The sequence below is a fragment of the Electrophorus electricus genome, chromosome 11 (genome assembly GCF_041902795.1).
Source record: "Electrophorus electricus isolate QZ-2024a chromosome 11, ASM4190279v1, whole genome shotgun sequence".
Lineage (NCBI taxonomy): Eukaryota > Metazoa > Chordata > Actinopteri > Gymnotiformes > Gymnotidae > Electrophorus > Electrophorus electricus.
The window spans coordinates 2,119,577-2,142,500 of NC_137507.1; the positions used below are offsets into that span (position 1 = coordinate 2,119,577).

General features: G+C 49.5%; 1 protein-coding gene across 11 annotated transcripts in view; it reads right to left on the reverse strand.

Moving 5' to 3' along the window:
• The window catches only part of cux1b (cut-like homeobox 1b), a 98,336-nt gene that overhangs the window by 62,248 nt on the left and 13,164 nt on the right, over positions 1-22,924 (reverse strand). For all 11 annotated transcript variants that reach the window (XM_081723083.1, XM_027019105.3, XM_081723077.1 and 8 more), the window contains exon 2: positions 11,473-11,583. In XM_081723083.1, the coding sequence (XP_081579209.1) occupies positions 11,473-11,583 (111 nt within the window). The remainder of the gene's footprint in view (positions 1-11,472; positions 11,584-22,924) is intronic.

Below are 22,924 nucleotides of genomic sequence, written 5' to 3' on the forward strand. Positions count from 1 at the left end.
AGAAGCAGAATGCCCACTGCTCCCCCAGGACAGTGCTGGTCCAGGAGCCGTATGCTTCCCGCTATACCATTCTCAAGCCCCCCTACACCCCCCACATGGGGTGGTATAACGTGACACTACATCACTTCACATTAACCAGACGCGGAACACCGAGGTATAGATACAGGCACGGATATAACTACCGTACGTCCTGTCGCCCCAGTTATTCCCGGCCTTTAAAATCGCTTTGCCCAGCAACTTTCATTACCATGTTAAAACCAGGTTAACACCACTGGTCGTTAGCTGCTGACAGACAAACAACGAGCAGCACACCCACAATCTCTAACCAGGCTTTCTTTCCCAGTTTTATGTGTCTGTCAAAGTTTATATTTAGGAGAGCCCTGCTGTACGGGTGGTCTGTGTTCTAATCTCATATGAGCGGCCGTACAGAGGGGGCCTGCGACACACACCAGGCCGTGAGGCTTTTCCTCACAACATGCCTCACGAGCGCAGAGGCCTACCAACTCAACCGTCTGAAATGCATATAGGCTTTAAGCTAACTGTATTGCATAATCACTTAGTCTAACTATTGTCTACCTTCGAGAGGAGAATGTAAAAAATGGGAGGCGGGGGGTGGGCTGGGGGTGTGTCAGGCAGGATGTGCTCTCGCACTGCAGGAGCGGAGGACGGAGACAGACGAGCTCCAGAAAGGTTCAGGTCTTCTGAAACTCGACAGGCAGGTTACTCTGCTGCTTGAGCACTTCCTCCCTCACACACACACACACACACACACACACACACACACACACACACTGGTGGGTGGGCAGTGTTAAGTGCTTTGTACTAGAGGGGATTCTAGTATGATCCAGTATGAGCAGAGGAGTGGAGACTGGATGTGTGGAGGGGGTGAGGCCTGTAATTATGTACAGCAGAAAGCAAGAAAAAAAAATGAGACAGTCATGGTTTACTGGACAGTTTTGAAGACTGGTCTGGTCTAGAGAAGAGACAGTTGAGGGTAGAGGGCTGAGTAGGTCTTCTCCTGATCCTTGTATTAAACCATACAAAGCTCCTAACAGACAGCACAAACTGGGCAGAGGTGAGGCTATCAAACTGGAACACTCAAACACACCCTTTTCTTCAAGAGATTTGGTCCCCCTCCCTCTCTTCCCTCAGTCACACACACACACACACAAACAGTGTGTGCTAGACCCCGCGCTACTCACCATTAGTGGTGCTGTAATGTGGAGAGCTCACAGAATAAACACATTAGCGTCACTCCACGCTGCTCTCTGCATCACTGCATTCACAGACACTGACTCACCATGGGGAGACCAGACATCACACACAGAGGCGCACACACAGGCAAACAGGCAGGCACACACACACACGCACGCACGCAAACAGGCACAGGCACGCAAACACACAGGTACACACACAAAAACACATACAGGCACGCACACAAAAACACAAACAAACAGGCACGCACACACACACACGCAACTAGGCTCCCTCACCCCCCATCTCAATTTTTACTTCTGAGCAGATGAAGTTGCGCAGTGTGGAGAGCCACCTGGACCAGAAGCCTTCTGCCAAACCAGTTACTACCCTCGCAAATAACACCTCACCGACTTTGGCATGAACCCATGAACTTCACAACGTCCACTCTGACCAATCTGAACAGGACAGACAGAGGCTGGTGGTGAGTGGGTGTGGTTCGAGAACAAGTAAACGGATGACTGGACAACTGTGTGTGTCCTGAACGAAACACACAAAACCTAGTCAGTCTCCAAGTGACAGCTAATCAACTGCCAGAGCTCTGTGAGACTCGGATCACACACTTTCTGCATGTGAGAGAAAGAGAGAGAACAAGAGAGACCAGCAGAAAGAGGGTCAGACTGCCTGCTCTGAGAGCACTAGATTACCCGTGCTTCTCCTTGGGTTGGCATGGTGATGGCCCTGACTTATCTGCTCCGTGACTGTGGGCCTCCTCACGTTGCCACGGATGCAATCGCCGTGGTGATGAAAGGCAGTGGAAAACCTAGCCTCCAGTCGGAGACGCTGAGAGGTGCAACAGGAGCCCTGTGTGTCACTTATGCCCCCCCACCACCACCCACCCAAGACTCCACCATAGACTAGTACACTGATGAGTGACGGAGGCCAGACTGGGAACACTATCTGTAAAATTCCAAAACATCCCACCTCATGCAGACACAAGCATCTAACCAATCACAAACAGCGCTCAGACCTTAGCATATGACCTCACACACACACACACACAAACACAAGCATAGTCAAGGAAAAACGCTTGGCAAGCAAGCCAGCCTAAACCTCAGCATTCACAACATGGTTAGCTCTCTGCCCCCCTGCGTGCGCGCGCGCGCACACACACACACACACACACACACACACACACACACACACACGAGTGCTAGTTGAACAGGAGAGCTCATTGTGAGGGGGTTTTGGTACATTAGTGCTGAATGTGTCAGAGTTGTCGGGACTGGCCTCTACAATTCATCACCCCCCCCCCCCCCCCCCGACACATGCATACACACACCCGCACACCCACACACACACACACACACACACGAAACAAGACAGCTAAGCCGATGAATTAACACAAGATCCAAGAAATGCCTCCTCCACACACATTATTGCACTACGACATCCTCCACTCCTACTGTGTGGGAGAGAGAGTGGTGTGTGTGTGTGTGTGTGTGTGTGTGTGTGTGTGTGTGTGTGTGCGTGTGTGTGCACGCATGCATGTTTTGCTTTGATGTTTTTGCATAGGCGTGTTTGATGCTTGGCGTGTGCTTGAGCATGTGTTTGATGGTTACCATGTGCGAGTGTGTGTGCAGGTCTCTTTTGATGGAGAGTATGTTTGTGCTGCTGGTGCTTCTTTTGACTGTGAATGTGTGCGTTATTGTGTATGCTGTGTGTTTGTGGAAAGTCTCTTTTTTAGCATGCGTCTGGGCTTTGATGGTGAACATGGGCGTGGGCGTAAACGTCCGAGTGCCTCCATTGCTATTATCTGTAAATAAGGCTGGGCGGGCTATTCAGTGGCTATCTCCAGCTCATCTATACGTAGTCTGGCTAGAGGGGGAGATGGAGAGACGGTGGGGGGAGAGATAGAGAGGGGAAGATAAAGAACAAACTCAGGGGTATGAGATTGGGGGCTGGGGGTGGGGCGGGTGTTGTACAAAAGAAGAGAGAGCGAGAGCGCCTGACGGATCCTCTTTCCCCAGTGCAGACACTGGAAGATAGATGGTGGGGCCCTCGCACTCCTCCAGGCCCTCTGGGGAGATGGAATTCCCATTCCCTGTCAGACTGCCCCCAGGCCATCAGCTCCAGCTCCCTCAGGGAAGCGGAGGATACGGTTTCTCCACCCTAAAACCCCTCCCCACAGGCCGCAGCCTTCCACACTGCCGCCCTCAGCGATGGGCTGCCCCTCCTCCCAGCAGCACAGAGGCCCATATCAGTTGCATGTCGCTGGGTTAACGCCAGCAGGCTAGCACAGGGTTGTGTGGGGCTCATAGGGGAATGGCGCCTGGGCAAGGTCAAAACTTTGCAGACGCTCCTTAAAGGTGCAGTAAAGCATTTCCTCAGGTCCTGCCGCTGTAGGAGTGATACTGAAGGATCATGGGATTTCCCTCAGTGGTCCTTTAAGATGGGCTAATAGAACTGTGTAAATGAGGACTGAAGCAGTTGCCATCAGGGGTGTGTGTGTGGACCATATTGCCAGACAGGTACGTTGTGTGTATACTCTCGCGTGCAGGTCTGCGAATTATGACATTAGTGGCCTGCACAATTACAAGGCAAGGCAGCAAACCAGACGCTTCACAGCACGACATCACCGCTGCGGGAGCACGGGTGACATCAACCGCACTGCATCATCGCCGTCCGTCTCACCGTAAGTCCAAACAAACAAACCGAAAGGAAAGCAGCCTGCCAGACGCCTGCCCTGCTCAGCTCCTTCACAATAAGCTTCTGTTTACAGTCAGAATGTTGTTTCGCGAGAAAACGACCGTGAAGAAGACGGACTGCACAGCAAAAACAAACAAAAAAGCCAGCTCAGTAAACAGGAGAGGAAAATCTGTCAGCTATCTTAAAGAGGTGACGGAAAATACCACCCTGCCATCCTGCATTTCTGGGTTGGGGGTCTCAGACTAATTAGAGTTTATCAAACAGCACGCTAACCTGATTATGTTCATTAAATGCTAAGGAATCTAATCGGGTGAATTGAAATTCTACCAGTGTCTAATACAGAGGAATCGCGTTGGCAGGATAGTTGCCAGACACAGTCAGTGGCTGGGATTTTGGGGTCGGCATGGTAACAGGACAGTCCAGATGACTGCCTAGAGGTAGTGGTCAGACTCTTGCATCACAATGCAGAATGGTTTCACAAACACACACATGCACACACACCACTTCTCTTGGACAGCTTCGTGCAGGTCTCTGCAAGATTTCAGGTGAGGCTGGTTACTGCTGCCTGAATCTCAGAAACAGCATGTGGTCATCACTAGTTAGATACAAGAAATTTGATCCATTAGGCCATTCTCAAAATACCCAGCAGCTGTAGCTCCAAACAGGACTCTGACAGGCAAACATTTAAACACACCCCCACACGCATATCCACTCTCACTGGCCTCCTTGTGGTCAGCAGGACCGCAGCACTACACCTGATTCACTCCTATAACAAGAGGAAGGACGCATGAACCAATCAACGGACTGAATACAAGGGCACAGAGCAACCACTGAACATGTGTGTGCGCGCGCGCGTGTGTGTGTGTGTGTGTGTGTGTGCGTGTGTAGCTGCGTAAGTGTGTGAGAGTGGGCGTTGCTGGGAGCCAGTCCCTTGCTTATTGAATTATGCATCTCTCCTCTGATCCGCACACTAATTTGGTCAGATGTGCACGCCACTCTGATCTTCTGTCGACTGCGTGGGCCACTGATGAGGGGCAAGACTGTTTGCCGTGCCTGTGTGTGTGTGTGTGTGTATGCATGCGAGACAGATACAATAATAGATTGAGCTCTAACTCGAGTGTCTGTGTGGGGAACGCTGCTCATCACCATTGGCCAGTGGTGGTAATGAAGAAACTCCACGCCACATGAGCCTTATGAAAGGATTATGAAGCCACATGAAGGGATTTCTAATGAATGCATTCTGTGCTAAAGCACACCAACGTGCCCAAAGACCAGCTTCCTGGGCTTTCAACAGCACCCCGAGGAATGATGCCAAACTCAGAGCGCATGTAACAGCTGATCTCAGTCCAGAATTCTGTGGAAAGTGAGAAAACTCTGCATGCGCTCAGGTCGAACACCAAACGGCAGATGTGCTGGGAAGCGATTCCAAGATGAAAAGCAGGAACTGTTAATCTGAATTAATCTCCAAACAGCTGTTAGGAGCCTCCTGAAATGGAAATGAACTACATGAGCTGCAGATGTAGTGCTGAAGTAGTCAGACCACCAAGGGGATTTTACACTTGAGACCAGTGAAGAGTCTGGTGGGACTTTCCATTTCAGACCAGTAAAGAGTTGATGTGTCCTGAGTGTTGGGCAAAACCAGCCAAGACCACGACACCATCAGCGCAAAGTTCTCTCGGGCGTGAGGAATGAGCTGATGCATTTGTGTGTGTGTGTGTGTGTGTGTGTGTTGAGTGCTGAACAGTATGACTGGCTGCATTGAGGAGAGAGCCCTTACAGTAACACGGACCATATCTGCCAAGGAGAGGGACGGGTTCCATCCACCCCCACCCAGAATGGGGGTACTGATGGCAATGCACGCATGTGTGCTCGCACCCAGACACACGTGCGCAGGAACATTTCTCACATGGGTCAGGATTGGTTATCGGATTAGACATCGCTCTGCTCAGCCATTTTAAGTAATGCCACGCACTCTGAAGGGTGTGGTAATCGAGGTGCAACACACGTAACCGCCAGAGATCTGACGCACGCATGTGCACACGCACGTCCATATAGCATGGTTAAAGATGCAGAGGTGTTAAAAAAAATTTTCTTTAAATTCCCAGTGTACACACACACAGCGGAGACCCTTAAATGGTTCTAAACAGCAACTCTGCATTTTAAGCCAATGAGGTCATGAATCCTCTCCGCACAGTAATAAAGGCGGAGTGACCGATGGTCTCACACATCATCCACGACATCAGCATTTGCAACACCTTATTACAGCTGTTTTGTGGCAGTCTCTAGCGCAACCTCACCTTACCACACCGCCCCCGCCCCCCCCCCCTTAGTCACCTAATAGGAGGTAAATTCCTCTGCTCTTCGTACTCCTCCCAAAATCCACAGCCAGTGAGGATGGAGAGGAACGCCTCTTAAATCAATGGCTCATTACAGCACTGCATGACTGTCTGTGTGTGTGTGTGTGTGTGTGTGTGTGTGTGTGTGTGTGTGTGTGTGGTAAACAGGACTGCGTGGTTAGGCTTACACACAGACCTATAATTAACTGAGGAGACGCCAGGCAGCCTGGGTAGGCACACTGCCAGACCAGATCAGCCCCTAATTACCACACTGTCTCTGATAGAGCAACATGCACTCCTTTCACACTGAGTCTCTCTCTCTCTCTCTCTCTCTCTCTCTCTCTCTCTCTCTCTCTCACACACACACACACAGTTCTAAATAGATCACAGAGTTGGAGCACCATTACACACCCCTTCTCGACCCTGCGTTCTTTACAGTATATACCCACCAGCCTTCCGAGAGCAGAATAAAGCAGCATGGCTCCAACACCAACACACTCCTAATAGCATCTACAGTCCGCCTGGGCCTGACCCCACAGCTCCACAACTAAACCCAGTGGCCATTTAAAGACCGACAGGCAACAGACAGAGGTGGGCATGGATACCCCTCACAGGGTATGACTGGGCTCCTGATATAGCAGTGATGCCAAAGCCATGAATGAAGCACATGACTAAGTGATAGGTGAATGGGGGGGAAACAACCCTGACTGAAGAGTTATGACATAAAAGTGATTACATGACTTAAAAGGTCTTATACCCCTTTTCCACAAGTTAAGGCAGTTAGCTGCAGTCTTAATGAAATGTCTGTGACCTGCTTTGATCAAAGAATGAATACCATAAGGATGGAGCACCACAGAAGTCTTGTCTGAAGAGCCCTGTTCCAAACCCAGTGAACGCCTGTTCCTTTAAATGCTAATGAGCCATCGCTCACCCCGCCCTCTTCTTCCGTGAGGAGTGCCTGTCATAGCAACTGTTTACAGCAAGATTGCACAGGGGCATAAAATATATTCTCCACTATTACAACACGCTAACATCGCTACGTGGAACACAACTATAACACTGACTGTAGATGGCTAAAGGAAACAGAAAGCATAATCATTTTTTAAAATACATACATTTCCCTCGTTTGCAGTTTCGCCACGGACGGTTGGTATTGATCCCTCTTTTAGGAAAAGTTTTGTTGCCAGTCCTGCGTTGTACTGACCCAGGTTGGAAAAGCAGTCAGATATAAAGTGGTGAGCGCACACGTGTAAGTTTTTGCCGACTGTAGCTGGGACGTTGCCGTCAAAAATAAACTTTATCCACTCAGCTCTTCTGTCCTCTGAAGCAGGGGGCCGATGTAGCGATTTGTGCTGGTCTGTACAGCCAACCACAGAGCACAGCCCGTGCCCAACTCTTAGCTTCGACATAACGCTAGCGGATCTAGCACTTGGGAGAAATGCCGCATCTTTGCAAAAGGTTCTTAAACTGTGGGTGGAGATATTCAAATGCGGGGCGGTTTAATTCTAATGAGCCTATACCTGACATAGGAAAGAGAGCCAAATTTGACTGGCTTGTTGAATCCCATGTTTTCCGACCTAGGCTGCCCACGAAAAACTGACTGGGCTGGTAGACACTCTAGGTAGGTACCCAAATGTATGCACACACATACTAAATTTGAGCTTTTCATATGTCCCATTTAAAAACAATTCTGAAAGAAAAACACAATGCTGTGTTGTCAGAAAATCAGCTGGGTAAAGGCAGACGTGTTCTCCTGCTCTCTTGTTATAGTCAGCATTAACAACCCTAACAACCTGCTTATCCAGAAAGGCAAGCACTGGGGCAAGTCCCATGCCCCGCCTCTCACAATTATTTGCCCCGCCCATCTCAATCGCTCACCCCACCCCCACACACCTTTACCAAGCCTCCCACAGCACCACTCGCCCTTCTCAAGCTCCCGCGACACCCCGTTCAGGTGGCCTTATCCAGCTATGTCAGTCATCTTGAAGGGCCGGCGGGGAACACGCGTGGCTCGTCTTGACCGTCTGTGTGCCTGCAGCACGAAGATGAAAGCCAGACCTTCAGCATCCGCACAATGCCCGCCTCTCCAGCCGCTGAAGGTCACACGCCAGCACCACCGGGTGCCCATTGTCCACCTGTATTTGTTTAACTAATGGGGGGAGGGGAATATGGACAAATAATAAAAGCTGCATTTCCTCCCCTGCATGAATGACCTTTAGGAAGAGATAAGAAGGCCTGTTTAATGCAACCGCCTGGTCAGAATGGAGGAGGGGCTTCTACTGCTTACCATACACACACACCCACACACCCCAATAAATGTCCATCTTTACGACTCAGCTGTTTTTGGTTTTTAAGGAGGCACATTTGCTCCATTCCCTTGTCAAGATTCTGCGAAGTGGGTGACACCGTGTGTGCCAGCATTTTGGGGAAGATCAGCTAGAAGGCATTTCATTGGGCATGTGTGAGAAGCAGGAGCTGTCCCCACAGCCTCTGCCTGCGTGTGTGCCTGTGTGTGCACGTGTGCATGCTGCCTGTGCGCTGATTGACAGGATTAGAGCACAAGGCTTTAGGGAGCGGCCTGTCTCCGTCTCCCTTTTGTACTGCTAAGCTGCTCTGGACGGCTGCTGTAGCCAAGCTGCTCACCGAGCTGCACATCTGGGACCCCCCGGCCCCCTCCCCACACCCCTATGCACCACATGCTTAATTCCCTTTCTCCACCTCTGTTTCTCTGTGTTTTTAGCTCCAGATTTTTCTAAATCACTTCTCATTCTTTTGTACTAAATCCAGTTTTATTTGGTCAGTCTGTCTTATTTTCCTAGATACATGTGTGTGGGATACATTTCCCCTTTATTCCCCTCTACCAAACACCATCTCCTTGAGACGTGCACAACACACACACACACACACACACTTCTAGCTCTTTCCGTGCCTCTCCTAAAAGCACAGCGTGTAAATTATGGATGTGTACAGACATGAAAGAAATGGATTTTAGTGATAAATGCAGAGTTGTTGTCTAGGAGTGTGTGTGTGTGTGTGTGTGTGTGTGTGTGTGTGTGTGTGTGTGTGTGTGTGTGTACGCGCGAGCGGGAGCAGGCAAGTGAGCACAGGATAAAGATAAGACTGTTCACATCAGCTATGCTGAGCTCCAAGATCTGCCCCCACCAATCATCTCTAAACAGTCAAAAACATTCACAAAAACACCTGGATGGAATAGCAACAATATATGTATTCAAAAGCTGGAGATAAATTCAGTGAAAAATCATAAAGGTCAAATTCAAAACACGGGTTGTGGTTTTGTGTCGAGCACGTCTGACCTGAAACCCAAGGTGGTTTAAAACGAGCCACATGGCGTGAAGACACGGGTAATGACTAATAACAGAACCCTGTGTGCTTACCAAGGCTCCAAACAACCATACTGACTGAAAACATCTTTCACACATGCACGCACACACACACCTTTAATTTTCCCATTGGGGGCCCAGAGGAGTGGGTGAGGCTGCCATGGGCAGGGAGGGGCAGCATAGGTGGTCAGTGTGTTGGAGGGCGTGGAGATGCTGCGATATGGTTTGTGGGCTGAGCAGAGCGCAGGCAAGCATGGGGCTGAGGGGAAATGACCCGCCGCTGAGAGTGCTTTTTGGGAAGTTAGCGCGCGTTGGATTTCAGTACTGTAGAGCCAACACAGTGGGAGAAGAGGCTGTTAAACACTACTGAACTGAAACATCAAAGCTTGGCGCATGCTCCACCTCAGACGTGTGAGAGGGCGGGGCTAGCTCGGCCTCCTCCCCCTCCCCTGAAGGCCTAATCCCCATTAAGGCCTGTTCACCACAGATAAGGGCCTCGTCTTCTGTCCACATGGACACACACACACGGACACGCGAGGTTCATGCTGCAACAACTGTGTGTGTGCTCTGTGCGAGAAGGCAGAGGGAGCCATGACCCCTCAGAGTTGGAGGTGGGGAAGGTACATCAGGCCCAACAGTGAAAAATGTTTCTGGCCCAAAGTAGCAGACAGATTTGACCCACACACAATCAGTCAAGACAATGCACAAGCACAACTGGATGGGTTGTGTGGTCCTGGAGCGGAGGTCCGAAAGCAGGCCCGTGCGGTGTGCAACTACCCGCCAACCTTCTCCGCAGTCCTGAGCTCCAGACAGGACTAGGTGCCCCAGCCTCCCAGCCTCCGCTTACCCCTTTATAAATAAATTATGATCTCATTAATTATTCATGACAGCATTCCAAACAACAACGGCATCGACGACAATGACAACGACAACAGCAGCAAGGATGACGACAAAAATTGTGCTTTGTTTTCAAGTCGCCAAGCCTGTTGCCATGGGAACACAGAGCTAAACAACAGCCCTCGGGGAATACTGAAGGCAGGAGTGGCAGAAGGGGGTTGGGAACAGCAGATGCGATTCCCAGATGATTCCGCTTAGTAGGAAAAATCATGTTCTGTTGCAAAGTAGGTCAAAGTGAGACGGGGGTGGGATTTAGCATCATGGTTGGAGAAGGGGGCGGGGCATCATTTACGACCAAGCTCACTAACCGGGGAGATGGACCCGATTCACGGTGGAAACAAAACCGGCCACATGGTTAAAAGGCTTTGTGCCACTGCGGCGTGCCAACACAGCACTTATGATGACGCTCACCCGTCACCGCTGTTTAACAGGCCACCGGCCTCAAACTTTACGAGAGCCACAGACCAAAACATGCTGGAAAACAGGCAATGAAGATTCAGAACAGGCTCAACTTAAAAATAGAGGGGAGGAGTTTTCTTGGGTTCCATAGAACAATCGGTCATTTGCTTTCCTTACGCACCGCCGTCCCCAACCTCACCTCGGACACACTGTAGCACTGCAGAGCAATGGTGAGAGGGTTATAAAAAAAATCAAATAAACAGAAGAGTGTGGGGGTGTGTGTGAGTGGGCACATATGTGTTTATTTGACAACAACAAACCAGGGTTCCACATGGGGGTCAGCCAGGACCTTATTGAACTAAAATGGAGAGACAATTAAAAATAGTAGGAAGACAGTGTCTTCTCTGCCTGGCTGCACAGATCAACACTCCCATTCCTGCTCTCTCCACACACACTCACTTTTGCCACTGACCTACAACAAATGAACACCGTGACACTTTGGCCCTGCCTGAAGTAGAAAAATGGCAGAGAATAAAATGGGTAGGGACTGAGAGAGTGTGCGACATGAACATGTGAATGCATGTGTGCGTCCTCACCTCTGGTGTGTTCTTCTTGAATTCGCGGCTCTGGTCGATGAGTTTTTTCCTGGACTGCTCGCTTTCATCCTGTCTGTTAGCCAGTAGTGTAGCAGTGGCGTCCAGTTCTCTCTGAGAGTTAACACACACACACACACACACACACACACACACACACACACACACACACACACACACACACGCTGCTCAGCGAGGATCATTAGCACACAAACATATAGCAAGCCCACCCCTCACCCACTCCTACAGCCTCCCCGTGTGGACACATGTTGCCCGATGGTGCCACATCCACACGTGGTCTCCAGATGCTTCCTGGACTTCATTACCCAGATATAACGCCTCGTGCCAGGCCGATCTGTCTGTGCCGCTGCCAACGGCGACGATAACACAAACAACAAACCAATCCACCCTGGTCGTCTCCCCTGCACCTCTCCCACAGCCCTAGCAACGGCATCGCTATCGTTAGGGTTTTACAGGCTTGGTTTATGGAGCAGACATCATTGACGGACGGCCATTGTAACTCCGCAGGGGTTCTGGGTTTATGCGACACCGTGTTACAGGGGAGGGCACCCAGAGAGCAGGAGGAAGCAGTAGGGGAAGGGAACCAAGCGCCAATTCTGCGCTGGCAGCTACAGGGACCTCCCAGCAAGCTGGAGCAGAGCCTGTTGGGTCGCTGGGGCATCGCAGCTTGATCCCCCCCCCCCCCGACACACACACCTGTACCAGACTAAACATCAGACCATGGGGTGCAGAGAGCGAGTGCATGCTCTTCCTCTCTTCCCTTTCCCACACTCCCTCCCTCCCTCCTCTTGTAGGCTTGTACCCTCGAGAGTGATTAGCAGACGCCGCCGTTACGCCCATTATGCAAACTAATGGGCTAATCACTTAAAAAACCTGATTACCAGGGGGCCCCGCGGATCCTCGTTTAGCGCGCAACTCTCCGGGGGCCTCTTCAGCCAGGGCGCCGTGGGAATGTAAAGAGATGATTAACTCTCCTTCTCCTCCTGCTTCTCATCAGGCTCCCCATTGGTGAGCCCAGACAGGCGAGCGCTTTCCCACTTCCTCAGCACACACGCCGAGGCAGAGAGAGCCTGCGTCAGCGAAGGCACAGCCACGACACATTATCTGGCTCTCAGGGATCAGAGGCAACGTGTGTCTGCTTGGGTCATGGCGGGAGAGCCAATGTCTAGTTTAAATGTATCTGCATGCCTGGTGCAGACATCCACATACCTGCATGCATTTTTGCTTGCTTGCTCGTTCTCACTCACTACTCACTCACTCACTCACACCCTCACACACACACACACACACACACACACACACACACACACACACACGATTATTTGCAAGTTTGATCGACTAGGCCGGCAGTTTGCATCGGCACGTTCTCTCTCGGGGGGAACAGTTATAGAGTACAGCTCAGAATGGGAAGTGCCTGAGTAACAGCACGGTTCATCGACAGCACTCAAGATGCTACAGCAGCGTTCAGCCAGACCTGAAAAGCCACAGGTCCAAGAGAGTATTAATGGTTAACGGTTACAAACCCAGCAAACACGGCCATCAAGGTAACATGGACATCTTTCTGTAGGGCACCAAACACCAATAACAGATTTTTCCATGTCAACAAATGCTAGACAATACCTGTAGCTAGAATGTGTATCCATGTCATTGAAGTGTAAAATGGTCAATAACAGATGAACTAGTCCAGCAGGTCTGGCAAGAAATATTTGGTCCTCTCCACAAACTGCTTCAAGCTTCATCAATGGTGTAAATGTAGATGAAAAGTTGTTATTTAATAACCATCCCATGTCTAAATACCAGCCAAACTCTGACAGTGAACAATACTGACATTTCATCAAAGTTAATTATCAGTCGATTACTGCAGAGTACCAATTTTATTGCACATCCCTAATCTTCACACCTGGTCCCCCGCAGGGTGCAGGGAGGTGGTGGGAATGCGGCCTCTCTTCTGCTGCTCCAGTCAGCAAGCGGAAGGGCTTGCGAAGGGCCGGACAGGGGCTGCCCGATGGCATTAGAATTTTCCTAATGGAAACATTTGTCTGGCAAGCGAACGCCAGCGCTCGTCTTGGTTAATTTGTTTGGTAGTAAACGCTGATGGAACAGATTACGGCCGCTCCCCTGAGAACCTCCCAACGGCCAGAGGGAGACGGAGGAGGGGGAGAGAGACAGGAAGAGGAGCGGAGAATGAGTTTAAAAAAAAGGAGAAAGCACTCCTGTAAAAGAATGCAAAGTGCTCATGGCAAGAAAGACAAAAAAAGAGAGAAAGAAAAGGCGAGAGCGAGAGAAGCAACAGGGAGAGGGAAGAAGAGAAGCTAGAGAGCCGTCGGCGAGGCCGAGCCAATGGCTGCAGCTTTATTCAAATTAGATGCAGTGTAATGAAGTGGCAGTCTGCTCCTCCCTTACTCCGGTGAACAGGGGTGCCAGCTGTGAAAGCCCGTGATTGGCAGAGTGTGTGTGGCGCATCTGGGTGCCCAGCAGCCGGGGCACGACTGGGATGGAGACTCACCCCTCCAGGGCAAGGTAGGCTTGCCAAACTTTCTCTGCCACTAGCTCGCCCACACCGCTCTCCCTTCCTCCAGGCTTTCAGGGCTAAGTACCGTGACCCTCTGCCCCGAAGGTGATAGTCAGGTGAGAGGAGGAGCCCAGCTCAACCACCCCGCCTCCCCCATCATGGTGGGAAAACAGAGCAGAAACGCAGTTATTCCCAGTCAGTGCTCACTAACAGTGGCAGCTGCGTACACAACATGGCTCAGCCTGCCTTTCCCTGCCTGGCTGATATACCAACCACAATACGCACCGCTTCTTCAGACACAAGGTTTTCTCTCATTTTAGAGCTAGTTTTTACTAGCTACTTTTGTAATACTACTTTAAGGTGAGTACTAGCAGAAAAAGAGCTTTCAATGACAACAAAAGATGTCAAAAACAGCACTTCCATGTTAACCATTAATGAAGTAGTAAATTATTTGAATTACTTTTTTGCTACAAAGGTCGACATACCTAGCTGGTTTAAACCAAAGTTCATACTTGATGGGCAATGACAAGTCACAATAATGTGTGTGTGTGTGTGTGTGTGTGTGTGTGGTCAGGATACCATAATTACATGGTGTACAGCACTGTTCCCCTGAGGATCTTTGGGTCATGAGCGTGACTAGTTTAACCATTGTGTTCCAGCCTGTAAAAGCTCGTACTTAGGCACTACCTCCCTCCTTGTTTAATAACAGAGGCTTGCTCTCTCTTTCTCTCTCTCTCTCACAGCCAGCTAGCCAAGTGTATAGATGAACTTCAGTATTTGCTTCAAGGCAACGAGAGAGAGAGATTAATACGCTGCATGTCTCTTGTAGTACGGGAGCTGCATCGAAGCAGAACAATGCAAAAGAGCAAATGCGCCTGGCCTCTCTCACCTAATACCCTCCTCCCCCTCTGGTTCCTGCCCTCAGAGGGGAGTAGCAGTTCAGGAGGTTCAGGCGGGAACCCACACTCTGTCTGTTTAAAGACCCTCACACAACGCCAAAATCAGCGGACTTGGCCGTCTACAGGCAGACCTATGTGGGTTTGTCTATGTGAGCATGGTATTCCTCATCTATACGATTACATTTATGGCATTTAGCTCACTATTTTATCCAAAATGACTTACAAATAAGGCTGAACACAACTTAAGTAACTGAGGGTTAAGGGTCTTGCTCAGGGGCCCAACAGTGGCAACTTGGCAGTGGTGGAACATGAACTGGCAACCTTCTGATTACTAGTACTTTAACCACTGAGCCACCACTGCCCCCAGTATTGTTCGTGCGTGTGTGTTTGTGCTCGCGTGTTCGTGTGTACGCACTCAACACTGGGTGGCCAGTGCTGCATGGACAGCTGGTTCAGGCTGGCATGGCTTAAACATGACATGTTGGTGCTTTGTTCTCACTTTTTTTTCCTCCTTACTTTCAGCTCCTTTCTGGCCCCCCCCCTTAAGCTCCTGAATACATTTGCCCCATGATGGGTGTGTTCACAGCACATCGATGAGTGTTGTGGTGTCATGGAGAGGTGTGTGTGTGTGTGTGAGAGAGAGAGTGTGTGAGACACACACACACACACACACACACACACACACACACACACACACACACACACACACACAGGTCTTTCAGGACCAACAAGGTTTCAAATCAGCTCAGTGTCACACTGGCCACCAAGGTCGGCAGCTAACCAGGTCAGCAAGTTGCTTCCATGTGTTGGCTGGTATGAGTGTGTGTAGAAGCCTGCGTATATGAGAGAGAGAGAGATTGATTTTCGGCCAAGAGATCTTAAAAGGTTGGCGCAGGTGGGCTGCGTGTGTGGTCATGGCCGAGGAAGCCACTCCACCTCCGTCAACGGTACCCTGACGGAGCACTTGTGCCACTTCACAGTGGGGTGCCATGCCCGACCTGGAGCTTCATTACGCCGCTAATCGAATGTTGCGCTAGCTGACGATGCCCGGGGGGGCACGCTTAGCAGCACGCTAGCTAACCAGCCTTTCCCCAATGATCAATGCTGCTGTGCTAATCTCACAGCTCCTGGCCACCTGCTGTGGATCCTTAGAGGATTAAGTGCATGGAATGAGGAAAAATATTACATCTTATGATCCAGGGAGGGATGTGTACAAAAAGACTTACATTTTTCGACTCTTTCAAAATGTTATAAACACGCTCATATAGTCAAATGAAGGGCATATTCTGGTCGAGTCAAAAACAAATGACATGACAGGGTGAAAGGTCAAAGACGCAGGAGCTGCCAGAGTAACCCATACACTACAGGAGCCGGTGTGCCAGGGGCCACTGCTGACAAGCTAGGCCAGCAGGAAATCAACAAGAAATAAAATCTTCGAGAAATCATCAAAGGGAAGCTTTCTTTACCCGCAGCTAGTTTCAGGCCCGGAGATGATCAACTTTGGGACGTCCGGTTCCTTGGGTGCGCCCTGCGCCTCTCCCGTCAGCCGTGTTCCGTACAGAGGGCCCGGACCGCAGGAAAGCAAGGCCTTTACTAATGAGTCATTATTGCTGGCTATTGCTTCACCCACAGTTAATGCAGCAAGAAAGAAATGTCTTCTGGTTTGCAGTACAAAGCTTTATTGTGACTCGGTGACTTGCCGTTCGGACACTGGTGCGCTTTTGTACACTGAGCTGACATAGTGAATCTAAGCAGACACCCTGTGCACAGCGCACAATGAGAGAGGAAAAAGCTAAAAAAGATGCGAGTGAGTGGTAAAAAGTCCATGTTCCCGACACATTCTCAAAAAGAAAGAACTTCTACATTTGAACAGAGGCAGTCTCACAAGCCCTGCTCAAAGACCTCATAAGGGCTTGCTTTTTCACAGAATGAAGAGGGATGGGGGGTGGGAGTACACCTGTCTAAAACGTTCATCTACTCTGGGAGAATGTACCATGCTCTAAAAATGAACCCGGACCTCGCGCAAAGATGCTTCGCCTCAAGGTGAATTAAGGGCACAGCAATGCTTAGGGGCACAAGAGCCATTATACTCAACAAACAAACTCCACTGTCTGATTAACAACTGCATTGGCCACTGGTCCTACCAATCCCAGCGTCTACAAGAGAGGGCATCAGATTAAATGCAGGGCCAATTTCTATGCGAGAGTGGGTTAATTAATTAGGATTCAGAATAGTAATTAAATATCAACACAGTGAGGATTCCGTGAGTGTGTGCAGTGCAGGATTTTCCAGCACAGTGGGCGGGTATCTGTGGAACAGACGGGTGATTGTTGCCCGCGGCGATCGGGGTGGGTTCCAGCAGCCCATAAATGGTCCGGCATGAGCCTGTTCTTCCCAAACAGAGGGGTAACGTCTCTGTAGTGCCGCACTGGGGTGGAAGTGGGGCGTGTGCCCCCGCCCGTCTGGGCAGCGGAGATGTGCGTCTCGCCCACGTCTTCCTCTCTGTGCTCTCACAAGCAGTGCATCCTGTCTGAGGTGCGCTCTGCGGTTATGCCGCAGTCTCATACAGCTAGGCTTCTGCACAATATCCCAACGATCCAGCTTGGTTCCACCCCATTTTCGCTGCTTTGGTTTGAACACAACTGATAACACTAGGCGTTTCAGACCATAACAAATCCCAGATATGGGGGAGTACAGGATGCTGACGAACCGTTTCAGGTAACGCTGCAGTGCCAACCCACCACCCACCCACACCACATCAGAAGCCTCTTTCTGTGTCTCGGATATGAAACCGAGAGGGTTTGCGCAGGGTGCGCAAACAATTTACAAGACAAACCAAAAAATAATCTCCACCCTGAACCAAGCTCCATGAAAACTCCAGCTCTCCGCTTGCATGACATCTCCATCCTGGCTTCTGTAAAACGCAGCAAAACGCTCCGAGGTGCAATTGCTGTAGAAAATGATTTCACAGGCACCAAGCCAAGCAAGCCGCTGAGCACCTCGAGTGCTTACGCACAGCTATGGTGGAGTGTTGCGCACACACACACACGCACGCACAGCCTTCCTCCCTCCCTCTCTCCTCACTAGATCCATATCTGACAACGCATGAGCTGTCAAGGTTCAGAGAACAAGACTCCAGCAAAGCGTGGATTAAAGTCACCCTTTAGCAGAGGCAGTAAATATTGATTCATTTTGTTTTCCAGGTGAGGTTTTTTTTTTGGGGGGGGTTGGTTGTTTCATCCACTGACAATTCTCAGACGGAGTCTTCTTCTCAGGAGCGACCTATTTAGAGTCTTTGAAATCCTGCCGTGACGGCTACGGGCGCGCTACTCGTTACAAGGTGACCCCGCTCCCTGCAGCATCCAGCAGTGTTCCTGCAGGTTCCGTCTTACCTGGAGGCTCGCTTTGGAGAGCCTGACCTCTCTAGCGGCCAGTCGAAAACGGCCCGTTTTTATTTAGATGCTCACACCTCAGAACGAGTTTGCAGGACGAGCGCCGTGTCGAGAGGAAGACTTGCCATACGGGGCTTTTTCCCACGAGTCCGTTCCTCCTCAAAAAAGAGCGGAAATGGAGACTGTCCTTGCCAAAGTGAACCGCTACAGGAGGACAGCAGGAGACCAAAACTGTGGGTGGGGTAGGGTGCGGGGCATTGGACGACAGTTGCACAATTTTTCATCCTTGGGTTTATGGGGTGGAGCAATGAGGATATTGAAATAGGATCGATGGGTGGCGAGCTGTTTCAGAAACAATAAGCTACAGACATCACATATTGAGGGGGGAGGAGAATGAGAAAGAGAAAAAAAAAGCACAGCGACTCCCATCTAAGAATGAGTGTCCGCACACCCTGGCTGGGATGCAATCCGGGCCTGGAAAAGCAGATTAGGAGAAGGACACAAAGATAGCAGGCTAAAAAACAAAACAAAAAATATAGGAAAGCTCATGGAGGGTGTGGAAGGGCCTGGCGGAATTCGTGGCGCCCAGGTGCGGATGGGGCAGGGGCTTCTGCAGCAGATGCCAACCGCCCTGTGCAACAAGGTCGGTGCAGGAACAGCGGTGGCGCCGTTTGTCCAGTTCTCCACCGCAAGCCACAGACGAGCGTCCGGCCGGCTAACGATGTCTGCCAATGTGTGAGTCAGTGCGTGTGAGCAAAAAATGCCATGAAGAAAACAGAAATGACACAAGCCAATTTTCCTTGTGTTCCGTTCAGTGTGAAAAGACCCGGATCAAACTAGCAAAACACACCACTAACATTAAAATGGGGGGTGGGGGATATTACAGGCACAATGTAAGAACTTGTGAAACAAGGCAACGTTACACAATACTTCCCTGCAGCCCACAGTGGCCAGCTACAGTGTGTGGGTTGGAGGTGAGCCTCCATCTTAGAGACTAGTAAATTTCAACCCCTACAGCGACAGCAATAATGGCAGTCTCTCTCTCTCTCCCTCACACACACTGAGCTGCTCCAGCTATCTGGGACGGTGGGCAGTGGGAAATGCCAGGAAGGACTTGACGCTGCACACCAGTAATAAGGCATGGTATGAAGTAACATCCATTAATAAAAGCACTCAGTTGGATATGCCTGATAGAAGTGTCGGAAACCAGCGTACTGGGACGCATCCACACACTCCCACTGAGACTGTGTAAAGCCATCACTCTATGTACACTTGCAGTCACTTGTCTTCTCACTCTCGCGCACTGCCGTCTGCTTGGGGTAGGATTCAAAAGCCTCTTCTCACACAGAAAAGCTCGGAAATGGGCATAAAAGTAGGATCCCGCCGGCCCATGCTCTGTTTTTCCAATATGGAGAGCCATAGTACAAATAAACAAGTAAACAAATGCATTAAAATGCCACTGGGTTCATACGTGCACATGAGATGGCATTAAAGGACAGCTGTGAAAACAGCCTCAAAGGCTGTTTTTAAGATCACCTTCAGTTTAAAGTTCTAAAAATAAATAAATAAATTGATGCACCGCTAGCAGACTAGTTCACACAAAACCAGTTCAAACTGGAAGAAGACTCTCCACTAATCCTGTGTAATAGCCAGTAATGAGCACAGATTATTGTGTCAAAGATCACCCAAAAAAACAAAACATTGTTACAGCCCTGTTGCAAATCGCTTGCTGGCATGCTTAAAAGCATACATCAAAAACTCCCCACCCCTGCACCCTTCATCTTAGCCATTACACTGCAAACAGTTACGATGTAAACGTCTCCCACATTCGTGGACAGGAGATCAGCCGTCTCCAGCACTTTACAAGTTCTGACTCAGCCGATGGCTTGCCAAGGTCGCGAATTGGACACTACTAACAAGCCTGTGGGGTGAGGTTCAGGACCGCAGGTCGGAGAGGCAAGGTAGGCAGAGGTCATTTCCCTGTGAGTGAGCGACACAGTCCATGGAACATGATCCCAGCTTCAGAACGGCCACGACACCGCATCCCCAGTATCAGCTGAAGTGGAACAGAGTGGAGTGCAGTCCTATAGGCTAGGCCTTACTCCGGCAGACAGCTAGCACAGAGAGAAGGTTCCAGTCACACGGTAACATGCCCGGAGTTAGACGCATGCTCACAACACTCACCGCCACTCTGCGTGCCTTTGTTTCCACAATGACAAGAGCGACGTCAGCAGAGACGCTGCAACACGACGGGGGAGGGCAGGGGGGTCTGAGTTCAGAGGGGCCCAGGAAATTCCATAGAACTTCCCTTCACCACTGCTCCGGGTCCCACTCTTTATGGAATTCCACGATAGCACACTGCCACAGACAATGGTATATTTGTGCAGTGTTGTGGCTCTGAGACAGTGGAAGAGCTCAGCAAAGCGCTGGAGTGTTGGGGTACAGTGAAGAACGTCTGTATCTGTGACAGCAGTCTGTCATGGAATTTAACTAAAGCTTTATGAAATGATTTTCATGCTGTTCTGCTCTACAAGCCGTACAAAGTGTGATGGTGGGCAAAGACAACTGAACTCTTAAATGTGTATTTTTCAGCTATGTTAAAGTTTATTTCATGCAAAGCTCTACTGCTGGTACATGAAATCTGAGACATATGCCACCAACTTAACCAAGTTTATAAATATTAAAACACACTAACAGCAATGTCCTAAAACAAAAAGCCACGAGGGTGTACTTGGACATGCTCACCAAGTTAGTAATGTTCAGATACACACAAATTCATCTCAAATAAATTCAGCATGGCTCAACCCCTTAGCAATGAGCAATTTCCCCTTTCCAAATAAATGAATAAAAATGACAATTCCCCCTCCAAAACAAAATCCCTTGCTATAAACCATAAAATACACATTTATAACTAAATTAACCTAGTGGCCTTAAAACTGAGTTTCTGAAAGTGACATAGGAACAACCTAAGATGACTTGTCAAAAGAAAGTAATAAAAAAAAACAAAAAACACTCGACTCGAGAGCAACCAATAAAAACTATACACAATACAGACCAAAATTCTTTAGATGACTTAACTGGGTTCATGTCATCCAAACATTATATAGATGGCAAGTGCTTCAATATTTGTGATTTGCTAACTGACTGTTCAATTTAAAATGCTTTCAATTATTACTAAATGTTTTGGGAAATCATACAAACAAGTCTATCTAAAATAAAGCTAGCAGTGGAATGCACAAATACCCCCCACCTGACCATGCTAATGAGCAACAGTATTCTTCCTGATGCGAACATCTCGTCTTGTTAATCGTCTTGTCAGCACTCAATTAGTATGTGAATCATTTCTCATGTGAGTCCCAGAGTGCAACCCCTCAACCACCAACCTGAGATTTCCATCCGTGCAACACTGATCCAATTAAAAAAAAATGTCATCTGGGCACTGACATGGAAAACACAGCTCTGCAATATGGTCTGAGCTCATGCTTCTCTAACAAACTTTGCACTTGGTTGTCATCTGAATAGTCAGACGACCCTGTCCCTGATACACAAACACTGTGAGAGGTAGACAAAGACAACCTAGCAAGACCTAGAAAATTTTACCCTCTTACACCTTGAATAATTTCTCGTTATTTCTGCAATGTGAAAAGATGTTGCCGTCAAGGCAGTGGGGGTGTGAGACAGTGGAAAGACAAAGACTTGGGAGGAAAATGGAGTGAGGGCAAGTCTCCTTTTTTCCTTCCTTTCTTTCCATCTCTTCCTCATCCCCATCATTCTCCCCTCTCTTCCTTCACTCCCTGCCTCCCCTTCTCTCACCATTCCTTCTTCCTCATCCCTCTATTCTTCTCCCCCTTTCTTTCTTCTCTCACTCCGTCCCTGTCTCCTTGGCGGCCGGTGCAGCAAAGCACAAACGCATTCCTGGACTACACAACTCTAGCACTTTTACGGCTTTCCTTCGCCGTTTGACTCATTTTTACATTTACACAGTGTTTTATGGATGGCTATTACGGTTACCATGGCAATTCCACCAATTTTTACTGCCTCTTCACAGAAGGCTTTTAGACTGCAGGCGCAAAACAAGGACACCAACTCGGGCCAAAACCACTCTATAATGTACCTTTTAAAGGCTGCTCCTAAAGAGGAAAGTAGGTAGACAACAACAAAAACACTGATTTGAGAACAAAAGAGTAACAAAATGCAAAAATGCTTCACGCATCCATGTCCAAGCGGACAGCGTCCAATGAACAGGAGGTCAAAAAAGATTGCATGCATCGAGAGACATCACTTAACAACACAACGGCATTCAGCCATTACGTTAACCCTCTAAAACTCCAAGCTAAAAGCCCCTACAAGAAACCGTTTTTGTTCAGAAAATAGAATTTTTCCTGGCAATCTGCCAAAAAAGGAGTGCGTGGAGGGTGGGGAAGAGCGGCACGAGGAGGTGGGGCCCGAAGGCTGGGCGGCGCATGGAGGCGAGGCAAGGAGGCTACCACAAAGAGGCGGGGCATGGGAGGCGGTTTGCGCTAGGAGGCTGGACCTGGGCAGTCCAAGGAGGCTGGCACAGGGAGTTGGGGCCTGGGGGCAGTCAGCCTGAGTGCTTGGCCCAGCGACAGCTGGCATCACAAAGCCCTGGC